Genomic DNA, 14,991 nt, shown 5'->3' with positions numbered 1-14,991 from the left:
ACATGTGAAGAGCATGAGGAGTCAGGAAGGTGGTGGGTGTAGTGATTAGACAGCAGTTGGCACCAAGCAGTCCTCCAGGAGGCCTTCTCCTTTTTCCCAGGATAAATAGGAGTTGTTAGAAATGGTAATTGGTACCTCGTATGACACTTTCTAAGATAGTACTGGTCATCAAACATTCACAGATTCCCACTTCCTCTGTGGCATTTGTATGGGATGCTATGGGAAGTTTACAACAAAAGGATTAGAATCCACTGTTTGGGATAGGTAGGGTACTTGCAGTCAGTTTGACTTTATTATGTAGTGATATACAGTATAAAATACTGAAATCATAATTGCTGTTTAAAAATGGGGTCTTTTTTAAGTTTTATACTCCCCTTTACCTCTTTCTTTTGCAATGTCCTACAGGTAGAAATAGCTGTGCAAAATGCTCGTCAGCGATGGCTGGGAGAACTACCAGAGCTGGCAGAGTATCAAGCACTTGTGAGGGCAGAACAGAAAAAGTGGGAAGAACAGCATGAGGTCTCTGTGAACAAAAGGGTAAGAGCTCTTCTGCAAAGACACTTCAGGAGGCTGTCTTGCCTGACCCCTTCTCTTATCTCAGTCCTTGGAATTTGTACCTACTCATAGAATTGTTGAAGGATAAACATGTTGATACATGTTAAGCAATAGCTCAAAGCCTAGCAAGTGTTCTTGTCATCATCAAGTTGTTCTTAGAGAAAGAATGTATCTTCCTATGAGGATAACTTAGAAACTATTTAATAACTCCCATTCTATCTTGCCCTATCTTTAGATGAAATTGAGAACAGGTATATATTTGTTTATTATTAGCTATACAATATCCTTTCACATGCTTAAAGATTGTTTTCTCTGTTGTGTTAGTAGTCTTGTAACATTCTTCTTGGTAAATAGCCAGTTCTCCTTTCCAGAAATGTCATGTTTCTTGACTGGAAAATATAGATATTATAACCATGTGTACTCTTCCAACTTAATTACTGGTTTAAACCAATTCTAATCAAAATGCCAACAAACTGAATGTATTTGAAGTTGACAAAATAATTCTATAAAATTTTTTTGGAAAAATAAAAGAACTAGATGTTTTTTAATGTTCTGGAAAAATTATAGTCAAGCCCTAACACATAATGGAATATATTGGAAAGCAACAACTCAGACTGTATTGAGTCACAAAAATAGAATTCATTTTAATTCAGTGCAATACAGATTTCAGAGGTAGGCCCTACTATAAATAAAAGCTTAATAAATTGTTTTAAAACAAGGGAATGAGGAATTATTTCATAATAGTCTTATGATAGCCAGGTAACACTTTGGAAAAATTAAGTTTACCCAACGTGTATCACAATAAACTCTAGGTTAATGAAGGAGTTAAACATTTTTAAATAAAAGTGTAGAAAAATTAAAAGAAAATTGAAGATTTCAGATCTGTACCATAATAACAACTCAATTTCGAGGCAACATATCCAATAGCAAAGATAAAGTAATAGGTTGAAATATGTTTTGTTTTTGTAGTAAAAAAGTAAAGGGAATAATAAAAATAAGAAAAATGGATAAAACGATAAATTATAATCTATACTTTTTAGTATGTCTGAAATATTTTAAAAGGAAATTTAAGAGGGAGAGAGAGAAGAAACAATATGATTGTGAGGATATGTGTCTCAGAGCTCAGAAGTCAAGTAGAATAGTAAAGTTGAGTACAATGTAGAAAATAAAACAGGCCAAGAGATCTTTTCATAAGAACATACAAGGCTGTATGTTTGTGAATGCAGACATATAGAAATGACAGAAAAGTGTTTTTGTTGCTTCTCAAACTTCAGCAGGCCTGAGAATCATTTGCAGGGTTTGTTAAAGCATAGCTATCTGGGCTTTCCTCCTAGAGATAATGAATTTACCTGGGAATTTGCCTTTTTTTTTTTTTTTTTTTTTTTTGAGATGGAGTCTTGCTGTGTTTCCCAGGCTGGAGTGCAGTGGCACAATCTCAGCTCACTGCAACCTCTACCTCCTGGGTTCAAGCGATTCTCCTGCCTCTGCCTCCCAAGTAGCTGGGATTACAGGTGCCCGCTACCTCGCCTGGCTAATTTTTGTATTTTTAGTAGAGATGAGGTTTCACCATGTTGGCCAGGCTGGTCTTGAACTCCTGATCTCAGATGATCTTGCCCACCTCGGCCTCCCAAAGTGCTGGGATTACAGGTTCCCGCTACCTCGCCTGGCTAATTTTTGTATTTTTAGTAGAGATGAGGTTTCACCATGTTGGCCAGGCTGGTCTTGAACTCCTGATCTCAGATGATCTTGCCCACCTCGGCCTCCCAAAGTGCTGGGATTACAGGTGGGAGTCACCGCACCTGGCTGGAATTTGCATTTCTAACAGGCTCCCAGCTGGTCTTTGGACTACACTTGGATGTAAGTAGCACTATTCCAGATAATTATATCAGCCACAAAAAATAATGTCAACATGTTGTGCATCCTTCCTCCAAACCAAAAGAGGTCCAGAAAGGGCCGGTTCCATAGCATTGGCTATAGAGTTATTTTAAGATTAGAGTGATTAGTTGAGATCTGTGACAGTGTGAAGACAGTTTCTAGAATTCAGAAGTAGTTAAGTTGGTTCAGTGGTTCCCAAACTTTGCTGCACATTGGAATAACTTGAGGATCTTTAAAAAATACTGTTGCCTGGCCCCTACCCTTAAACTTTGTTTTGTATGGGCCCTGGCCTGGGCATCAGGATTTTTAAAAGCTGCTCAGGTGATTCTAATGTGCAGCAAAGTTTGGGAAGCACTGAGTTGATGAATGCTGTCAAATTCTCTTTGTAAAACTTCACATGAGAAAATGCACATTTTGGTAAGGTTGGGCAGGTCATAAAAATTCTGTGGAATCCATCACCTCTATCCGAGTCACCTGGGAATGACTTCCAGGCATCCATTGCAACATGACCTGTTTTCTCTAAAAACACTATTTAAACATGTTTCAAATCACTACTGAATTATTCTGCTGGTAGCAAAGGAATTTTGCAGTGAATTCTTTTGTAAAGCTCACCTTAGATACTGGGTTCCTTTAGCAGAAAATTTATTTAGTAGATACTCTATCCCATCATCCCAGCCATATATATAGTATTGATTAATGGTAACCACCATTGTCTAGGCCAAGCCTTTGGAGATGCCCAATTCTGTCTTTTGACACTAGTGCGTCCTTGTGCCTTCTTTGAATTCAGTTAGGAATTCAGTCAGGAATATTAAAAGTGAAAGGGACTCAAGGCCATTATCTACTCTACTCCTTTATATAGGTGAAGATGTTAGTGCCAAAGAGATTAAGTGACTTTTGCAAGGCCATGCATCCAAAAGTAAAAACTACATAACATTTATTGAGTCCTTATCATCTGCCAGGCTCTGGGCTAAGTACTTTAAATGGATTATGTCCTTATGTCATTTAATCCTAAAGGATGCTATCAAATTGGCATTGTAATTATCCCCATTTTATAGATGAGGAAATTGAGGCTCAAAGAAGTTGAGGAATGGGCCTTTAGTTCTTCAGCTGGTAAGTTAATTCCAGCAGTTTGTCTCCAGATTCTGTTCTGTTAAGCATCTGTGCTAGGCTTCCTCTGCAAATTGGTGTCAGGATTGGAGCTTAGGTTTTTTGATTTCGCTATTACTTTTTAGTTATGTACTATCTGTTTTTTTCTGTGATCCACTAGTTCTATTATTCTGTCATACAAACAAATTAGACTAATGAAAAATGACTTTTTCTGTTTGGTATTGTCCTTTAATGAACTGTTCTAGCCACTAAAAGTGCATTAAAATACAGTTACACTTATCAGCAAGTAATTATGCAGGTGTGTGCTATATTCCTAAGTAATAGTAAAAAATCCTTATGAGTCCGCTTTTGCTTTAGGTAAAAGATACTTAATTTGTTGGGGGCACAGATAAAATTTGAGATTGTATCTGTATTAAGAAAACTAATATGAAATTTTTTCTCACATTAGTTTTGGCTAATTATATAATTATATGTGTGAGTGTTTATGTGTCTATACATACACATAAACACATATTTATGTACATATTTTGACCAGTTTAAGTATAGTGTAAGTATAGTTTTTAGAATAATGTCTTATCTAAAATCATGTTTCCTTTTAATTTTGATTTTACATTTCCTAGCTTCAGAGGTTAACCCAAATAGTTACCTTAATTTTTTTGCGAAGGAGGAGAATCATAAAGACTTTTAAAATGCATGTTGTTATGTTCTTTAGGTATCATTTGCTGTTTCTGAAGCTAAAGAGAAATGGAAGAGTGAGCTTGAAAATATGAGGAAAAATATACTTCCTGGAAAGGAATTGGAAGAGAAGATTCATTCTCTTCAGAGGGAACTCGAGTTAAAGAACGAAGAAGTCCCTGTGGTCATTAGGGCTGAGTTAGCTAAGGCTCGGAGTGAATGGAACAAAGAAAAGCAAGAAGAAATCCACAGAATCCAAGAACAAAATGAGCAAGATTACCGGCAATTTTTAGATGATCACCGAAATAAAATTAATGAGGTGCTTGCAGCAGCTAAAGAAGACTTTATGAAACAAAAAACTGAACTACTTCTTCAGAAGGAGACAGAATTACAAACTTGTCTAGACCAGAGTCTTAGAGAATGGACTATGCAGGAAGCCAAGCGGATCCAACTGGAAATCTATCAGTATGAGGAAGACATCCTGACTGTACTTGGGGTTCTTTTAAGTGATATCCAAAAGGAGCACATCAGTGATTCTGAGGACAAGCAGCTTTTGGAAATCATGTCGACTTGTTCTTCAAAATGGATGTCTCTGCAATATTTTGAAAAACTAAAGGGCTGCATACAGAAAGCATTTCAAGATACACTTCCTCTGCTTATAGAAAACACTGACCCAGAATGGAAAAAGGTACGTTTCTGAGAGTGAGACAAGGTATTGAACACCAAGAATGATTATAGAAGTTGTATATAGTGTTTTTTCCTTTTTTCGTTTTTAATTTTAGTAGATGTAAGTCTTATGTTTTTGTCAGTGGTTTAAAAAACTTTCTGTAGCGAAATCCAAAGGTTTGCATGTTTTGTTGCCAAAAACTTTACTACTTCATAGTGTCACAAATACAAGACAAGCTTTTAGCCTCTAAATATCTTTTTCCTAAAGAATATTTAGGACAAATACCTAATGCATGCGGGGCCTAAAACCTAGGTGACAGGTTGATAGGTGCAGCAAACCACCATGGCACATGTATACCTATGCAGTAAACCTTCACGTTCAGCACATGTATCCCAGAACTTAAAATAAAATAAAGAATATATGCTGTTCTTTCTAAGGGCCTGAGATTTCAGAAACTGAACATTTTTTTTTCAAAATTCTGTTTTCTGGGCCTGACCACTTCATGAAATATGCATAATAAGAGTTTCTTAAAAGCTTGTAGAGAGTTTGGAAGCCTATTTATTGCCCTCAATAAATTTATGTCTCATTTAGGCAAAAAAATGCCAACCAAGTACAAAGGTATTGATATAGAAACAAGCAAATAAATATGACTCACTCGCATAAAACTCTGAAGCCCAGTTTCTGGATGTACTATATATGTGCATATAGAATTAATTATATTCTTTTAGTTATATAAGTACTCTCTGAGACTAGGTTTTAATTTGTATGAAAGTTTCAATAAAACCAAAGTCTTGCTACCTTATGATCAAAGCAATTAGGTATGCGTGAAAGATCCAGAATGATATTCTGAGCATGGTGATTAGCCAATTTCAACATTTGGGATTAGAGGCAGGAAAAAAAAAAGCCAGTATTATAAGGTTTGTCTAATAGAGTTGAGACTTAAGAGTGAAGTTCCATCAAAATATTGTGATTAAAGAGTTTCAAGGCCAGGATTGAGCATTTGGTATTAATACCTACTTGGGAGAGTTATAAACTAGAAAAAATAACCTTGAGTTTCAGTTCCATATTCGATGATAACTAGATTATTATATTGGGCAATCACATAGTTGCTCACTGGAAAAATAAAATACAAATCCCCGGCCTAATTCCTCGGGTTTGGGTAGGATATGCATGGCACAGCTTAGACTTTCTGGGTCCTGCATTTGAAACAGTATAGAATTTTAGAGCCAGAAGGGACCTGAAAGATCAGCTCACTCCATCCTACTTCACCCCAGTTGATATTTTTATCCTTGACCTCACAAAGATGTTGCTACTGAGTAGTTGCCTTCAATGTAAAAATTACTGGGCAAGATCACTTCCCATGAATACTGCTTCACACTTAATTGAGATTTTTTGGAGAAAATAATTAAAATAACTTGGAGAAAACATAATTAAAAAATTATAGCAGATTTGGAGATGAGAAATGATGGGAAAATCATGTTTACATGCTTTTGTTTGTAAGCATGTTTCGATTTTTATAACAGTTATAAAATCTGTTATAAAAATCAAGAAACTATGACACCTTTCTCCTACCATTAATATATACATATAAAATCAACCCTGGAGTCTTTTTACAGGGCTTATAATTGTGCAAGCAGTATAAGATCATCTGTGTGACTTAATGAGGCTCATAAGTCTATGGAGACAGAATCACATAATCTGGCTAAGAATTTAGATGTTTACAGCTTTTGTTGGGTGGGTCAGATTCCATTCCTGAGAAAAGGATGGCTTTGAAATGCCTAATCTGGAATTTGTCATAGAAGTAATACTTGACCTTCTGCCGTTTTCAAGCTATCTTCACTCAGGACTTTGAGGTAAAGCTATGATTATAGAGCAGTGATTTTAAATTTGTTACATAGGTGCTGTAAATGTGAGGAACTATAATTTATAATTTATTAACTCTCTAGTTTTAAAAATTGTTCATGGAAATTAAAACAAAAGATGGTTTATCAATATATAAAAACAAGTCCTCATTAAAATAACTGAGACAATCAAAAGCTTTTTTAAATGGAGAGGATGCAATGAATGAAAAATATAGCTTTCAAGAAAATGAATGCCGTATCAAAATATATTAATACAGTAGTTCATAACAGATAAAACAAATATCAAATGGAACAAAATTTTCAAGCAAACTTAAGGATGTGTGTTGTCTCTTTTACCATCAAAGTCAAGTTAAAACTGAGACAAAAAGGTTGTTGCTTTTCTCCCTTTTCTGTCATCTTGACTTTTCTTCCCCAGTTTTGAGTAAAAACTGGAAGCACTGACTGCATTTTGGTTCAGCTTTTCCTACTCCTTTTGACCTCAAACCCATAGCTTCTTGATTGCCTCTTCTCTATAACTGCTAACCTCTGCTTCTGTTGGACATTGTAAGTAGGTTTTCTGACAGTCAATTAAGTGGTTTCTCATAATCAAAATCAAGGCTTCTAGAATCAGGCATATATAGTATGTTTTAAATAATCAGTAAGACTACTTTCTCCGTACCACCTATTCTGTTCCTTTCCGATTTAGTAGTCATCTTAAATCTGAAAACATTACCATAAAAATCCATTGATTTGGCTGAGCGTGGTGGCTCACACCTGTAATCCCAGTACTTTGGGAGGCCAAAGCAGGCGGATCACGAGGTTTGAGGCAGGAGAATCGCTTGAACTGGGAGGTGGAGGTTGCAGTGAGCTGAGATCGCGCCAATGCCCTTCAGCCTGGCCGATAGAGGAGGACTCCATCTCAAAACAAAAACCAAAAATGAAAAATCCATTGATTTAGTAGCTGTATTGCTGTGACAAGGACTGGAACATAAAAACGTTCAATAAATATTAGTGAAGAAATGGTCTTGTGCAAGATGTTTAATTTAGCTAAGCCTCAGTTTCTGTCCTTAACTTTGGCATTCAGCTGGCCTTCCTTACAAAATTACTGTGTATGTTAAAGTATTTAGAAGCATATGAAGTACTATATAAATTTAAAATGATTTTTAACTGTTATTTTCAATTCATAGGAGGCAGAGGGTTAGCATTATACTTGCTAATTAACTTGTTCCTTGCTGTAGTAAAAATGTTCTAGATTTTCAAGAACAATTCTGATTTTATATTGTCTTTCATGTGGTTTAATCACGTATACCACTGAAAAATCTCAAATTCACATATATAATGTGCAAACCATATCTTCTGTCTGTCTCATAGCTGCCCACCAGTCGCCTGTCAGACAGTGTTCTAATTTGGAAAGTTTCATAGGAAGCTAGTTCCTAGGAGAGTGACAGTACTTATATAACACCCTAAGAAAAATATTGGCGATAGATAGTTCAGGCAAGAAATTTATCCGGTAGTGTTTTCTCTTTGTATTTTTAATATTAGCATTTTAAATATAAAATTGTATAAAGATTTTTACTAAGCATTAACTTTGAAGATACTTTATTTCAGAGAAATATGGCCGAGCTCTCTAAGGATTCTGCCAGCCGGGGCACTGGCCAAGGAGACCCTGGACCTGCTGCTGGACACCATGCTCAGCCCTTGGCCTTACAAGCAACAGAAGCAGAAGCTGGTAATTGGATTTTGTTCCCACCAGTCTTTGTAGCATCCATAATCACCCTTCTGAAGGGTTGCTTTGAGGATAAAAGGAGATCATAAATGTGAACAAATGGGTAATAATCGTCTGACTTAATGTCCCCTCTTCCTAGATTTCATTTTGTATTTAGATAAGAGGGTTAATTTAGGCCCTCTTCTTCTATTTATGGTTTTCCCTTCATTCACAACTGATTCTTGTTACAAGGAGAATCATGAGAGTTTTAATGGAGAAGTCATGTTTTTATTCCCTGAAATCAAGGGTTTCACATCAGAGAATTGCCAAGTAATAGAGACTTTTTCATTCAAATTACTGAAACTAATTTCAATCACTTTTTAATGGAAATCTTTCTGAAATGTATTAGATGTTTTCTAATTGATTTGTGAGTTTTTCTGAGGGCCTGGGCAGTGTTTTTAATCTCTTCCTTTCCAACGTATGGCAGAGTGATGAATTAATAGTTTAACTTTTCCTTAATGACTTAGACTCTTCATCATGACAAAAGAATTCTTGTACTGTACTAGAGCCGCTTGTATTCAGAGCTTACTGAGGAGTATAGGACTTATATTGCCTATTCATGGAGATTTCAGAGCTAGAAACTTGCAAATCCTTTATTAGCTCCCATCTCTTTTAGCTTCTTGACCCTTTGCAGCCTGCTCCTTTCCTCCCTACACAAACACAACAGCCTCTCTCTGCTGCTTATTTGCTGTTTCTAATGTAACCTGGAAAACAACTAATAATTGCCAAGGCCAGTCATACCTACTAAGTAAATAATCTCAGTTTCCACACATTTCTAATTCAGAAGGCAATGTTACCAGAATCTTAGAGAATCTCTGCCTATACCATCTCTGCCTTTCTCATTGTTCACAAACCCTTTTCCCCTACTTCTAGGTTCTAGGTGGCTGAGAATATCTTACTGCCAATTCAGTGGATGATAATATTACCTTAATTTGTATTTTGCATTGTACTTTTTATGCCCTGTTTGGAATAGCCTGAGAATTCTATCTTAATCTGTGAAATGAATGGGTAGAAACAAGTTTTGGATGTTACTTAGCTTTAGGAAGTCCTATAAATATAAAAGCAATTAGTTTTCGCCAAAGAAAAATCAGACTATAAAAATATTTTTCTTTAGTCTTTTTTCCCTTAAAAACAAACACATTAATAAATTCATTAGAAAGGATTAAATAATACAAAACATGTATTAAGTGATAAAGTCCTTTAAAATCCTACCATCAGAGAGTACCACTGTTGGATGTTTGGTTATGTTATCCTAATATCTCATTATTATTTAAAGTACTTAAAACATTAATTATGAAATACTTAGTTCATTCAAAGAATATATGTATGCATCTGTAAGTTATGAAGCCTAGCAACCAGGAACCCATTATTCAGCTTAAGGTACAGAACATCACCAGTGCTGTTGACCACAGTTCTATACCTGCAACCTCTCCCCAGTCTGAGCTAACAAATATTCTGATTTTCAAAAATTACTGTCTTTTTTAATGTTTTAATTATGTGTATGTACCCTCAAAAAGTTGTTGCCTTTTTGTGTTTTAACATTATAAAAATAGTTTAATACTCTATATTCTTTGTAACTTGCTTTTTTCTCATTTAACAGCATGCTACTAAGATTTGTCTGTGTTGATGCAATAGCTCTAGTTCATTCATTTTCATTGCTACATAGTATTTCAGTGTATGAATATACTATGAGTTATCTGTTCTCTTGTTAGTGGTATTTGCATGAGTTCCAATTTTACAACAGTATCCTAGATGAAAAATATAAATGCAATTTATGGTACCATTGTGATGTTTCATTAATCCTTTAATGTTCATTAACATAAATGGCACCACTTAAATCAAACTAAAATGTCAGGAGAGAGCTAAGAATAATTTTGCTGGATCAATGACTTTACAGTAACATTTTGGCCCCTGAGCCTGTGCTAACTTGTATTCCTGCTTTATTATATCACTTATATTAATAGTCTACTTTTTAATCATTTTTGTATATTTTAATTTTATAAATTTTATGTATTACTAATGACAATGTCTGTTATTTATTGTGTACTTGCTCTGTGCCAGCTACTGTGCCAAACAGTTCTTATATATTTACGTCTTCTAAAAGTTTTAAATCATTTTTTAAACTTGGAAATAATTTCAAACATATAGAAAAATAGCAAAAAGAAAAATAGTTGCGAAGAACATTCACATACCCTTTAATGAGATACACCTATTATTAACATTTTACTCCATTTTGTGCTCTTATGTATATATGTGTGTGTGAATATTTCATTTTTTTATGAACCATTGGAGGGTAAGTTATATATACATTGTGACTTTTATGGCTAAGTACTTCAGACTGTATTTTCCAGGAATAGGAATATTTTCTTGTTTAACCTTAGTACAGTAAATTTAACATTAAAGTATTGTATTAATCTACTGTTGTATTCTAATTTTGTCAATTGACCCAATAATGTCTTATAGCATTTTTTTTTCTCTTCCAGTACAGACGTTTGTCTAGGGTCAGCTGTTACATTTAGTTGTAATGTATCTTTAGCCTCCTTTAATCTAGAACATTTCCACAGCCTCTCTTTGTCTTTCATGACATTGACATTTTTGAGAAATATTCTCTGCTTCCACCTTCACTTTTTTTTAACAGAACTTTTCTCATTTGGGGTTTGTCTGGTGTTTCTTCATGGTTGATTCAGGTTGTGTTTTCTCAGCTGGAGCACTGCAAGGGGTGATATGTTGTTACATCTAAAAATTGTGGTGTCCATATGTCTTATTGGTGAGGTTACTTTTCATTACCTAGTGAATATGTTGTCTAATTTCTTCACTATATAATTACTGGTTTTTTTTTCACCCTTGCTTATCAGTTGATAAGCAATCTGTGGGAGACACTTTTTAAGACCATGCAAATATCTTCCTCTCATGAAAACCTTCTCTTATATTTGGCAACCGTTGATGATTCTTGCTTGATCCAGTCTTTACTATGGTGGTTGTGAAATTATAATTCTTCCAACTTCCTCCCTCTATTTATCCCAGTTGGCACTAAGCATGTTGAATCAAGAATCCTTTCCTCTCATTTGTGTATTTATTTTATCTCTCTGTCCATCGATCCATCTACCTACCTACTTACCAACCCACTTACCTACCTACCATTCATAAAATTATTGGTATGACTCATAAATTCCTATTTTTAATACTTTATAATTCATTACTGTATTTCATTAGTGCTCAAATTGTCCCAGATTCAGCTAGTGGAGCTCCTTCAAACTGGCTTCTATGTCCTTGTGACATGCCTGTATTTTTGAGTACTTTCTTACTTTCTGGCATAGGAAGATATTTCAGTCTTATTTTGTATATACCCTCCCCAGTACTGGAGTCAGCCATTTCTTAAAGATCCTTGACTCCTTTTAGTAGGGAATGGTATTCAATACCAAGATCCAGAGCAATAGGTTTCATGACTATTTTTAAAGTAGATGGTAGTATCCAGTAGTGCCTTAGACAAGTTAATTAATATGCTCCAAGTCACACAGCCAGTAAGCAGCAGAAACAATATGTAAACCCATGTCTCTCTATCTTAAGCATCACATTCTTTCAGTCGTGCTGTAGCCTTTAGTCATGAGTCATCTGCTTTTCTTTCTGTCTTTTTTTTTCTTTAATGATAGTTCTTGGTCTAAACTGATATAAAAGTTTTCTGTCATTTAATTTTTGCAGATAAGAAAAAGGTCCTTGAAATTAAGGATTTATGCTGTGGACACTGCTTCCAAGAACTTGAAAAGGCAAAGCAGGAATGTCAAGATCTGAAAGGAAAACTGGAGAAATGCTGTAGGCATCTTCAGCATTTAGAAAGGAAGCACAAAGCTGTAGTGGAAAAAATTGGAGGTTAGCATTTAAAGTAGCACTGCTACCAATATGAATTTCTTTGATCCTTGTTGAAATGTTCAAATGTGACATTTTAGTTAATGTGTGCACTGATCCTCTTTTGGGATTAATATAAACTAATTTGGATCTTATTTTTACTAATCAAATTATTATTACAAAACTCAAAAGAGGAAGATTTCAGCTCTGATTAAAAGGTCACATTCCTTTCTTCCTTTCTTGATTAAACAGATATTGAGGGCCCAGTATACGTCAAGCAGGCTTCTAAGCACTGGGGATGCAGCAGTGAATAAATCATACAAAATTCCAGTTCTGGTGGAGATGTGTTCCCTTCCTTCAAGAAGCTTTTGGTTAAGTGAGGAGATCTAACAACAGATTAACAAATAATTAAACGTTGAATGCTGTTGGCAGTGTTTTCCTCAGAAAGAGGATTGTTAATTCTACCTCTTATTAAAGTTAAGAAAGGTTTGACTAAGCCTTGAAAAATAGAGGTGTTTGCCAAGGAGAACAACGTTTGAGATAGAGGGAAAAGGCATAAACAAGGGCGTGAGGGTCTGGACTGGCCTCCTTCTAGTCCATTCATCACAATGCTGTGAGACATTTGGAAAGGGATATTTTCTACCATTTCCCAGTGCCCCTCTGAAGAAGGGAAGTTTTGGGGCTTAGATCGCTGCTCCCTCTTCTTACCTTTCACTATCGCTTATAGCCTATACGCTATACTCTACATTTGAAATGCTTCCGATTCCTGAGCTGGTCCTATTTCTTTTACTGCTGGACCTTCATTGCATATGATGTTTGTATTCTGTCCTGTACTTTTCCCCAACATTCTTTTTAGTCTTACTCTCGTCCTTTAGGATTCAACTCAGAAGATGCTTTATCTGCAAAGCCCTCCTTGATTTTCCCTAGTCAGGGTGAAGTGGGCTGCTCTTGTGCGGCCCTGTAGCATTGGCTCTTCCTCTATTATCACCATTACCATTCTGTATTGTAATTGTTTGGTCACTTGTCAGATACCTTCTCCAAATTCTCCAAGAATTTTCTGAGGAGAAGGAATATGCCATATCTTGTTCATCCTAATAGCCATGGTGCCCACCACATACCAGATAATAAATGTTTAAATGGACAAAAAACAAAATGCCAGGGTTCTAAATAATGGTGTCATTCAGAAAAGACCAGGTTAATCAGTTTATTTTGTACATCCACTTCTTTCTCTTGCCTGGACACTGGCAATAATTCCCTGACTCTTTATGCTTCTAGTCTAGCCCCTCTAATCCATTCTCCATAGGGTAGCTGGAGCAACCTTTTTAAAAAGTGAATTGAAACATGACACTCTTGTTTAAAGCTCTTCAGTGGCTTGCCATGGCCTTCAGTATAAAACCAAAAACACTTAGTTTAACGGGGTTTGAAAAGTTCTTGATCCAGCACCTGCCAGCCCCTTCAACCTTGTCTTCCCCCAGCTCTCTTAATTTCTCTCAGTAGAGCCATAGCATGGATTTCATTGTTTTCTCCCTTCGCCAAAACATCCTGATCTCATTTGGCTGGCTAACTCCTTCTCATCTTTTCCCCAATACATTACTTCCTCAGGGAGGCTTTCCTAACCACTGCAGACCTGTTTAGTCCTCCTGTTATACACTCCCCATAGTTCCTATGCTTTTTATAACATTCACCATCCTTGTAATCATTGCTGTCTGTACTTCCCTTTGGAGTGTAGTCTTTATAGCAATAAGGATCAAGTCCTGTTCCAGCACTTAGCACACCTGGCACCATAGCACAACTCGGGAAATACTGCTAAGAGAAGCCACCTGTAACTACCACCGACCGCTTATTACTAAGGCACTTATTACTCTTAGTACTTATTACTAAGAGATAGATAATAATTACTTTAAGACCAGAAAGGGTTTTAAGAATTTTGAGATTAAAAATTTAACAACTGCAATTCATTTTGCGATTACTTAGTTCTTTAGTAGAGGCCAGGAGAGTAAATGAGTTATTTGTCCAACTGTAGGTATATTTAAAACATAGATATGTTAAAATATGATGAAAACCAAGACAATTTGTTTTACAGAATATGGCGATAAGGGCAGTTGGATATGACTATTATTTATAAATAATAATATTTAGCACCATACCATTCTACACAGTGTTTTTTGAAGCTGATATCTTCTAAAACTCGTAGACTTGCAAATAATCGAAGAAAGTTGATATATCACTCAAAACAATGAGTTGATACAAAGGGTCTGGGTCAGAATTTAAGTCAATAGTTTAATTGAAATTTTTTCTTAATATAACTTTAGTAGGTTATTATATCTTTGCTATTGAGATTGCTTCTTTGTTTCTTAAATTCTATTTTTCCACTCTCTTGGTAGCGTTTATTGAAAAATAGATGGGGTGGGAGTGAGTTGTTTAAAACAAAAAGTTATATCCATCACCAGGGGGAATAGAGTAATTTTGTTCCTCAACTTACGGTGTGTTCAGAGGGTAGCATCATAGGAAACATGAGATGCCATGTTCACATTTATATTGGTATTTCCAGGCCTTGTGTAGGTGTTGTGCATTTGTTGTTTTATTTCTATTATAATCTGTAAGTTAACATGTGAAGAAAAGTTCAGAAAGGTTAATTTTTCCTAGGCTTATCAACCTTGTAA

General features: G+C 35.5%; 1 protein-coding gene across 3 annotated transcripts in view; it reads left to right on the top strand.

The window, feature by feature from the left end:
* The window catches only part of CEP152 (centrosomal protein 152), a 72,905-nt gene that overhangs the window by 50,019 nt on the left and 7,895 nt on the right, over window positions 1-14,991 (top strand). For 2 of the 3 annotated variants that reach the window (XM_055098717.2, XM_003831485.4), the window contains 4 exons: window positions 406-537; window positions 4,250-4,900; window positions 8,329-8,449; window positions 12,185-12,352. In XM_055098717.2, the coding sequence (XP_054954692.2) occupies window positions 406-537; window positions 4,250-4,900; window positions 8,329-8,449; window positions 12,185-12,352 (1,072 nt within the window). The remainder of the gene's footprint in view (window positions 1-405; window positions 538-4,249; window positions 4,901-8,328; window positions 8,450-12,184; window positions 12,353-14,991) is intronic. The other variant, XM_003831486.5, reaches the window with a different exon arrangement.

Source organism: Pan paniscus, chromosome 16 (genome assembly GCF_029289425.2).
Source record: "Pan paniscus chromosome 16, NHGRI_mPanPan1-v2.0_pri, whole genome shotgun sequence".
NCBI classification, from domain to species: domain Eukaryota; kingdom Metazoa; phylum Chordata; class Mammalia; order Primates; family Hominidae; genus Pan; species Pan paniscus.
This window is presented reverse-complemented; position numbering and strand designations above follow the sequence as displayed.